Genomic DNA, 10122 nt, shown 5'->3' on the forward strand with positions numbered 1-10122 from the left:
GTATCAGCCCCTCTTTTCACAGAAAAGGACGAGTGTGCCACTCAAGCTTCCCCAGCCGGCGAGGCTCTGAAGCCCAGCTCCATCCTCCCAGCTGGGAAGACTCCATCGAGGTCCTAGTCCTCTGTCCCCACCTCCCTGGCTCCCGCCTTGAGCTCAGTGCCCTTCACAGAGCAGGCACCAATGGATGGGGACAGGTGTGAATGAATAGACACTTCTCCCAGCAGAGACGGAGGTGGTGTGGCCCAGGCTGGGGTCCCCCAGTGGTCTCTGAGTCCTTGGAGCTCAGAACAGATCCCCGCCCTCTTCCCAGCCAGCCCAGCCCCTACCTGAGCCCTGCGGGGCTGCACTGGACAGGATCCACTTGACCAGGCAGCACCGCATCAGGGCCTGGCGGGTGAGCCTCGGCCGCTGCCACTTGACGCCCTCCTTCTTGCTCAGCGGTGTGCGCCCTGGGTCGCCCAGGAGACTGCCATCCGACGCCTTCATCACCTCCTGCAGCAGGAACAGGCAGAGCTGCCCTGAGCCCTTGCTCAGCACACAGAGGGGCCCTCCAGATCATCCTCAGGCCAGTCCCAAGGCCATCCTTAACTCCACCCAGGGTCTTGCCTTCCCGGGATTCGTGCCAGGAGCCCCCAGGCCAGCTGGAGAACTCCCAGGACTCTGGTGTTGCCGGCACTGCCCACCTCCTGCCCAGTCTCTCAGCAGCCCCACCCTCTCTCCCCAAGAGCCCTCGGTCAGTACGTGGTAAGGCCACCTTGCAGGCACAGTCTCCGCTAGAGAAAGCAGCAAAGAAGTCACGCACGTGCACACAGACACACACACACACACACGTGCACACAGGCCCTGCCCAGGCTGTGTAAGAGGGAGAACTGCTGCATGATTAATGGTCTTATTCAGGAGAGAAATGAATAAAGTTTTTATTTTGGACCGGGAGTGGGGAGGGGAAGATGGGCAGCTGATGCTTCATTATTTCATGATTTCTTTGCTGTGGGCTCTGCACGTGGGGTTAGTGGAGAACGTCAGAGAGAGAAACTGAGGTGGGCCCAGAGCCTCGGGCAGGAGGGGTCCCCGTGGTGATGGAACTGTTCTGTATCCTGACTGGGGGGCTGGAAACACAAACAGACATAACGTGATAGAAGCGCACAGCCCTAACCCATGCACACACACAAGTGCTCATAAAACTGGGTAAATGGTAGGCAGGGGCTGTTTTATTTTTTACAACTGCGTGCGAGTCTGCAATGATCTCAAAGTTTCAGTTTAAAACCACTCTCATACGTCCTGCCAAGCCCGTGGGTCTGTGGGGAGCAAGGGAGGGACAGAAAGGGCACCCACCATGCAGCAGGCAGAGTTAGGTGCTTGGAGAGGGGCCTTATTTAATGCTCAAACCAACCTTTTGAGGTTCCTGAGGCCCTCCTCCAAATTAACCAAATTCTGTGACAGGTCTTTCTCATCCCCTCGCACCACGCTCACCAGGTTCCCCAGGCCGGGCCCGAGTGTTCTCTGTCGCCCAAGGTCAATGAGGAGTCAACCCAATTTGCTCAGCTTCAGGTGCGTCGGGGCTTTGGCTGGAGGTCCCTGGCTCCAGGGAGAGGAGCACCTGGGAGAACCTCCAGCCTGGTGCAGGGGATGGTGACTTCGACTCTGGGCGCCCAGAGCACCCCTCTAGCTCCAGAGAAGGATAACTGTCCGCTTTCACAAAGACAGGGTGTGGCCTCAGCTCAGAGCCCAGCAGGCCACGTGGCGGGGGAGAGGCAGGAATTTAACGCTGTGGTTTTGTTTTAGGCATTGTTATGGTTACTTCGGTGACTTATGGTTACAGTTATGACTTAAAAGATAAGTGATTCTCTTTTATACGAATTTATTGCAATTTAAAATGTGAGTTCCTTTAAAGAAAAAATAAGAAGCAACAGCAGACAAGGCAAAATCTGTGGAGGCGGAGTACAAAAGGCTAGGAAACCTGGGAGGCCGAGGGGCCACTCGGCTCAGGGGGCTGGACCCCGCTGGGGCGGGGCTGACCCCGCACGGCGGCCACTCGCTGCACGTGACTACTGAACGCTTGAAGTGAGGCTAGTCCAGGTTTGGACGTGCCATCCGTGCAAATACACGCCGGGTTTCAAATTCTTCCTAGCAGAACGTAAACCAGCTCACTACTAATTTTTATCTGATTACACACTGAAATGATATTTACATTGGGTTAAATAAAATATATTATTAAAAATATTTTTTAAACCTTTCTTTAATGTGCCTGCCTGACCATTTGAAATGACACCTGTGGCCTGTAATACCTTTCTATTGGCCAGCACTGTGCTGGATGGTTCTCAGATGGTTCGGATGGTTTGGGGCAGCCTCCTGTTGCTAGGACACCCAGCTCCTCTCTCCAACCCAAGTCCAGGATAGGGTCAGTCAGAGTTGCTTCAGAAAGGTGGTCTGGTGGATGTGGAGGAGAACTGGGGACAATGAGGCAGGAGGCCAACTTGGGGGGCTGCCCAAGTTGAGGGGGATATGGTGGGGGTCTGAGCCAGGCCCAGGCAGTGGGTTTGGTGGCAGAAGTATTCATGTGATGAGTATTCGGATTCGCTGTAGATGTGGGTATTGATGGGAGTCAAGGTGACTCCCCAATAATTGTGATACCATCACAGGAAGCAAAACAACTCCTCATGCCTCACAGCTCCCCCCAAATGTGGTCCAGACCCTTCACAAGAAGCATCCACTCTCAACCAACCTCTGAGAGTTTCCAGACCATAGAGAGAGGCCAGATCATTTTAGATAAACCACGGGGACTTGGACCGGGACATCCCACCTTGTGGCTCCCCACTCCCCACAGGCCCCCAGAAAGACCAGTAGCCCACAGGGTGGCTACCCATGCTCACTGCCCCCTGCCCAGGGTGCACAGCTCTGTCCTGTGGAGGTCCACGGAGGCTGGATCTGCGAGCCGCTGGCTCAGTCTCTGTGGTTCTCATCAGCGGGGCTCCAGAGAGTCCCCAGAAAGCATCTCAGAGAAGGCTTGGCAGAGGTACTTATGGGCACGTGGCAACCTCTAGGGTGAAAACATCCAGGCTCCCTTTCCCAGAGGTAATATCATTGAGCTAATGCATATGCAGAAGGCACAGCTAACTTCTCCCTAATGTTTACAGGTGTTTTTACGTGCAATATAGCATGAATGGCTTTGCGAGGGCCACCAGGACCCCCTGGATGCTGGTTCAGAAGACACACTCAGCTGGGGAGGGGGGATTTCAAGCAGCTTGATGTTATGTCAGTCAGTCAAGTACAGTAGGAAGAGGTCTATGCAGCCAGCCAGAGACTCAAATCCCCGGCCCTCATCTCCTGACTGGGTGACCTTGGACAAAGTACTTGACCACTCTGAGCCTCAGTTGGCTCATCTGTAAAATGGGGATAATATGCCTTCACAGGATGAGGGGTAAGGTTAAATGAGGTGACAGGTACAAAGCCCCCAGGAGGAGTGATTAGCGCTATTCTTCACACTTCTGCTGCTGAGGGAGGGCCCGGCTGCCCAGTGCAAGGGGCAGGCCAAGCCCACTGCCCAAGCTGTCGCTCTGCTCCGCTGGCTGAGCATCAAAATCACCTGGGAGATTTCCCCTCCTCCGCCTGCCCGGGGGCTGCTTTATTTGACTGAGTGGGGCCTGCGCTGCTCTATTTTTAATAAAGCTCCACAGTCGATCTGAAAGTGCAGCTAAGGTTTAGAGTGTATATCCCACCAGATAGGAAATTCTGAGCCTTGTCTGTGGGAGGAAGGGGGTCTCAGGTTCTCAGCCTCCCTCCCCGCTGGGGGGCTGCCTCCAGGCCAGAGCCTGGGCCAGCGGGGACACGCAGGCCTGCTCAGATGTGGGGCTCCCTGGCACCCTGACCCCATCCATGGGGACGGCTGCAGGCAGGCTCCCAGAGCGCCCACTTGTCTTCGCTTGCTCTATTTCCATCACTAGGGACAGATGGCAGGAAGTGGCCGTGGGCGTTGTGTCGTGCGGGCCCCAAGGATTTGGGATGGGAAGGCTTTGGGGAGCCTTGAATCTCCACCCACCCCTGGGCATGGACAGATGCAGGCCAGGCAGCTTGCCTCCCAAGGGGGGAGCTGAGATTGTCATGAGTCCCTGCAGAACTCACACGTGCACATGTGCACACGTGCACACGTGCACACAAGCCTGGGCGCCGCCCCTCCCAGAGCACTGGAGCAGGGAGGGGAGGACTGAGTTGCCCTGCCTCCTGATGGTTGTCACCTTGCCAGGACACAAGCTCCTCCCCTGTCCCTCGCTGCCCAGGCAATGAGAGTTTCTCACCGACCCAGGGTGGACTCGAGATGCTCATTGACAACATTCTCCTGTCTGGGTGCCCTTCCCGGGCTCTACTCAGTAATCAAAAAATAATGACATTGACACTCCTGTCATTTATGGAGCTCTGGCTGTGCGCCAGGGGCCGCACTAAGCGGGCTGGTGTAGGATCTTATTCATCTAGGAGGCTTCTGATATTTCCTCCAGGAAAACGAGGAGACCATGGAACAGAGGGGCTAAGTAACTTGTCAGAGGACACACAGCTACTGTGTGAGGGGGCTGGGACTGAGCCCAGATCTGCTGCTGCAGAGCCAGATAGCAGCTGACAAGGTGCGGCTGCGTTACCTCCGCAGCCACCCCTGCACCTGGCTGGGCCCGTCAATTCCAGGTGGTGGGGATGGGCTCTGTGATAGGCCAGGGGGCATATACGTGGGGCAGAGGATCTGCATCACAGCATCACGGCGCTTTTTGCGGTGGCCCCCACCTCTGCCCTCCGCCCTGACTGCTCAGCCCAGGACCCGACCTCGGGTGGGAGCCCAGCAGAGGTTATGAGCATATCTGAGGCCCAGGTGGGGAGACTGAGGCCCAGGGAGGGGATGGACCCTGCCCAAGCACACAGAGTCACCTGGGCAGAGTTGGGACTGGAACTGGCTCTCTGGGGTCACTGCCCATTTTGAAGAGAGGATCTTAAAACAGGGCCAGCATGGGCTGGGCACAGTGCATGACACCAGCAGGAGGAACTGGAATTTACCCCTTGCCTGCCCTAGAGGCATGTGCTGGAGGCAGAGGGCAGGGGGTGGCGGGTAGAGCTGGAGAGGAGGCCGGCAAGGACCAGCAGCTGCTCGGTCTAGCTGAGCCCAGCACAGGTACGGCGGCCTGATGGAGGGGAGGGCTGGGCAGAGACTTCAGGCAACAGATCAGAGTGGCGAGGCTGGGCCACCTGGGAGGTGGGACAGGCCCCTTCTCTGCTCTCCTGCTCAGCTCAGCTCAGATCCCCTCTCCAATTTTGGCAACTACAGGTCCTCTTGGTTCTCTCCCTGTCATGTGGCTGCCCTGTGCGATTCTAGAACGTGGGTTGATCACAGCTGACAGATGCACCTGTTCCGGGGAAACATCCCTCAGCTGGCGATGGGGTGATGGGGGGGTGGGCAGCACAGTGACTCACTCCACACTGTGTCCTCCTTCCTGCTCTGTCTCCTTCCTGCCCGGGGCCGGACGACCAGCAAAGGAAGACTTGCCAAGTTCTTTCCCTTCTCCTTTCTTTGCCTTGGAAACCAAGGTTGCCTCTCTCCCTCACAGAGGCCACATTCAGGGCTCTGCAGCTGCTCTTGGGCATCACCAGAGATGCCCTGGGGTGAGGTGGGAGAGCCGATGGGCCCCAAGCCAGCCAGAGTCAGCAAAGTAGCTCCTACTCTCGCAGAAGATTTTGATAGGAAAGGGATCCTGATTTCAAAATACTGGGGTCTTTTCCTTTGCAGCTATGGATCCCCAGCCCAGAAAAGGGCTATGGCTGGCTCAAGGTCACATGACTAATCCAGGGGACAGGGCCAGGGGTGGGGTCTGACTTGGGTGCACTCACTAAAGGGTTCAGAGGGTGCAACAGGCCACAAGCCAATGGAGCCAGCCCCTAGCTGGCCTGCGGCACCTCCTCAGCTGCCTGGTTACAGACACGGCCCTCTCTCCCTGTAGTCTTTTCCCATGACCTCCCCATCCTTCCACCCGCTAAGCCCTAGGGAACTGAGTTTTGGAGTAAGACAGAGCAGGCTTCAAATTACAGCTGTAACATTTCTTAGCTTGCAATCTAGAATGGGCCTCAGTTTCCTCATCTGTAAAGTGGGTACAATACCAAGATCTGCCTGGGGAGCTGCATGGGGGTCCAGGGAGATGATGCAGGTGCAGGGCCTGTTGAGAAGACCATGGAGGGAGGAGTTGCTACCTCAGGGCTCCTGCCCCTTCAGCCCTGACCTTGTCCCAGGCTCCACCTACAGAGCTATTAGAGCCCCTTCACTCCCCATCCCAACTCCCGGGCTTTGATTACTATCTTTGGAAATAGGGGAGAAAACTAGGGCCCACCTCCCAAAAGTGCCCTGCAAGAAGGCAGGAACCTGGGCAGGTAGATGGTCCCGGGGAACATGCTGGGCCATGAAGACGTCCCTCCCTGAAGTCCTGGGAGCAGAGCAAGGGTTCTGTTGGCTCCTTTCTCTTAGGAGCTCAGGGAGTTCAAATCCCGGTGCTGTGCTGGATGAGCCGCTCCCCTTCTCCGAGCCTCTTGTTTGTAGAAGGGGAAGTGGCAATACTTGCCCCCACCCTGGGACATTGTGAGGATCTGCAAACGACAGTGACAGACATCTGGGGGTGGAAGAGTTGGGCCAACTCCCAGCCTGTGCTCTAAATTGTAGTCCCTGCTGTCACCAGGAAGGAAGGTGGTTTTCACAGCCCTCTGCTGACCTTGGTAAGGGACACAGTGGTGGCTTTCCTAGGACTACTGCCCTGCCTGGCCCAGCAGCAGATGTGGGACCCCCCTAGTCTCTGGCCAGGCCAGCCACAGGAAAGCCCCCGGCAGGCACAGCGAGATCCACTGGTTGTGGGGGAGGGTGGAGGCCAGTGTGGGGTCACAGTGGCCAAGATGCACCTGCAGGACTTGGGTCACTCACTCCACCCAGCTGGCAGGGACAGGGAGTGACCTCCTGGCAGGTAGGGACAGCAGAGGAAAGGCAAGAGAAGGAGGACTGTCCCCTGCCTGGTGGACAGAGCAGGCTGCGGGCACATCTGTATGCAGTCTGACTCAGGAGAAATCCCCTCCTCTGTGTGCACGCAACTCACGCAGCGTGGGTAGTGTGGGCACAGTCACAGGGCACAGGTGTGCACTGCATGCTCATACCGACGCCTGCGGATGCACGTGAACTATGCTGGCTGGGGCTCGTGTGTGCAGGGAGCACATAGTGTGTGAGCCTGTGACAAGTGCTAAGTTTCTCTACTTCTGCCCTGTCTGCCTGGAGGTTGCTGGGGAGACTTAAGGTGAGAAAGAGAGTACTTTTTTAACATGCCCTCTCCCACGCTCAGAGGGTTTCACGTCATCACCTCTGCCAATCCTCCTAGCACCCCTGAGAGATGGAGCAGACAGAGAAGGGGTGGGCTGGGGCTCTGGGGCAGTTGCCTGGAGCCAGCAACCACAAGCCCACTCTGGGCTGCTTTTCCTCATGGGTGACAGAGACACAGGAAGCCATCTCTGGAGGTGGGAGTTGGGGAGAAACTCAGATGCCAGCCCAGTAAACATTCTTCATTCTTCACAAAACCCTGATTTTATCTGAGGTGTCTTTTTGTGTTGTGTTTTGTTTTCTTTCCTTTTTTTTTTTTTTTTTTTGCCATTCCTTCTTTCTACTTCCTGCTGCCTGTGTGTGCTGGCTGGAGCTCTGGCAGCCATTTTGGACCTTAAGGTAACCTCAAGAATGGAAGCCAGTGAGACAGATGGAGCCTGAGTCCCTGCTGACCGTAGGGCCTCCATGCCAACCCTCTAGTGCCTCCCTCCAGGACTTCTGCATGAGAAATGCAACCAACCTTGTTCAAACCACTGCTATTTGGGCTGCTCTGTTACAAGCAGCCAGATCTAATCCTGGTGTTTTTTTTTCTTCCTTTCAATGTAAAACTGTCTCAAATATGTGGGGAGCTGGCAAGGTATCAGGACAGATTCTCTGGGAGTTGAGTATATTCCTGGGGTTGGCTTATTTTCCTGTCCCTTGTTATTCTTCATTTAACTATTCTTTATCCTTCCCAACACCCCACCACCATTTCTTGTCCTCTATCCCAGGTATTTTCCCTGCACTCTCTGCCTCCAACCTCCCAGCAGCCCCACAGAGTGGGAACCACCTGCATGTGTCCTTGTCAGGGCTCTCATAGCCCTTTAGGAAGTGGACATTCATTAATTACTTGAATAATTAAAAGATGCACTCATCCACCAGCCTTCAAGCATAAGATACCCCAGCACTCAACTTTTCCCCAACCCTAAGAGCTGTGGGCCCAGGCTCAGGGTCAGGGTCAGCACCTGGGCACCTGCTCAGGGGGCTTAACTGAACCACGTGGGTGACCCCAAGCTCCTGCTCCATCCAGCTTCGTTCCATAAACACCTAAATCCTCTGCCGTACAAAGGGGACCCCAGGAGTCCAGCCTCCCAGCCAAGACACCCCAACACTTACTTTTCCGAAAAGCGACCCTACAGGGGAAAGTAGGGAAACGGGGTCAAAGGAAAAGGCACAACAAGGTCCCCTGGTCCAGGGCAACCCCCAGAAGCCCGAACTCCCCGTCCTGGTGCAGCCCCCAGCACCCCCACCCCAGCACCTACCTTGGCCCGCTGCATCCTGGGCACCGGAGGAAACTGTTGCCGGCCTCCCCTCTTCGCAGCGGAGGCGAACAGGACTGCCAGGTCGGGCTGGCAGCTGCCTCATGTTTGCTTGGACCCAGACGTAATTGTCACTGGCGGCTCCTCGCCCGCCCCCTACCCACCCGCCCTCACTGCACGCTTCTGCCCTAGGCTCCACCCCTTCTGCTCTGCCTCCTTCCTCGCTCAGCCTCTCTCCGTGTGTGTCTCTCTCATATTTTCCATCTCTCCCCGGCTCCCTGTCCCACGCCCTCTGATGGATGCTTTTTCTAACCCTGCGTGTCAGCCTGTTGAAGTCCCGCTCTCTGGGTCTCCCCTCTCCCCCTCTGCCCTTGTCGCTGGCCGTCTCTCTCTGTGCGCCACCCCCACTGTCTGTCTCTTTCTCTAACGCACACACTCGGGACAGGGACGGGGATGGGTGGAGGGTGCAGAGAGCCTGGGCTGGGGGAGGGGAACTACGGCACAACTTCCTGTCCCAACAGGGGGAGGGGGCAGCACTGGAGCCCTGGAGAGCCTCTCAAAGCATTTTCCAGAACAGGGCAGCCCCGCCCCTCCTTGCTGCCCCCTCCCTCATCCTACTGGCCCCTCCTTTTGGACACCAGGTGAAGTAACCCCAGATGACCTCGGGCATTGCCGTCAAGGAGAGCCGTCTCCCTGGTATCCTGCCAGCCGCTCTGCAGGTGACCTCTAGACACCCCTTGTGTCTGGAGCATCCTCCCGGTGGGGACATCTTTCTGGGCTCAATGGCCCCACCGATGGGGGCTCATCACCCAGAGATGGCGACTGCTACCAAGGTTGCATCACAAGGGTCACAGGCTGGGGTCCTTCAGTCTCTTTCATCTGTGCCCCACCCTTACCTGTCTCCTTTGCCCCACACAGGGCCTTGCAGTGGGGCAGCCCTCCCCAAACCTGAGCTCCTTATGCTCTCCAGCCAGCCTGTCCTCTGTCCTTGTTATCTGTGTCCGAGGCTGGGACCACATCAGGGCAGCTGGGACCATATGAGGCACCAGGCCAGACCTCCTGGGGGTGGTGGTGGAGTAAATGGGTGAGGGCCCCTGGGCGTCATGGGGAGGGGGAATCCTTCCTGCCCCTCAGGAGGGCAACCCCTGGGTATTTGCTTAGCCCCTGGGGAAACCGCCCAGGAGCCAGGTGCCCAAAACCTCAGCCAAGTTTCCCTTTTCTGCACCCCAGGAAGGAGCCAGCCTGTGCCACTGGTTCCCATGGAAACAGAGCCCTGAGACACCCCCTCCTCTGCAGGCACAAGAGCACTTGCAGGCCCTTCTCCATTTGTGTGTGTGTATGCGCGTGCGTGTGTGTGTGCGCGCGCGTGCGTGCGTGCGTGCGTGTGTGTGTCTTTGAGCCGGCCGATCAGCTCCAACTTTCAGATCCTAGGAGTAAAAAATTAGCCTGGAGCTGTTGACCCACCAAGGGAGGAGGAGTATTTCTAGAGTAGGAGGTGGTCCA

The 10122-nt window shown here is 56.8% G+C and overlaps 1 protein-coding gene across 1 annotated transcript in view; it reads right to left on the reverse strand.

The window, feature by feature from the left end:
• The window catches only part of KCNIP3 (potassium voltage-gated channel interacting protein 3), a 74661-nt gene extending 65640 nt beyond the window's left edge, over positions 1 to 9021 (reverse strand). The window contains exons 1-2 of the mRNA XM_031441215.2: positions 8623 to 9021; positions 327 to 492 (exon numbers count right to left, since the gene is read on the reverse strand). Of these exons, the coding sequence (XP_031297075.1) occupies positions 327 to 492; positions 8623 to 8637 (181 nt within the window). The 5' untranslated portion in view covers positions 8638 to 9021. The remainder of the gene's footprint in view (positions 1 to 326; positions 493 to 8622) is intronic.
• Between the last annotated feature and the right edge of the window lie 1101 nt (positions 9022 to 10122).

The sequence above is a fragment of the Camelus dromedarius genome, chromosome 33, assembly GCF_036321535.1.
Source record: "Camelus dromedarius isolate mCamDro1 chromosome 33, mCamDro1.pat, whole genome shotgun sequence".
NCBI lineage: Eukaryota > Metazoa > Chordata > Mammalia > Artiodactyla > Camelidae > Camelus > Camelus dromedarius.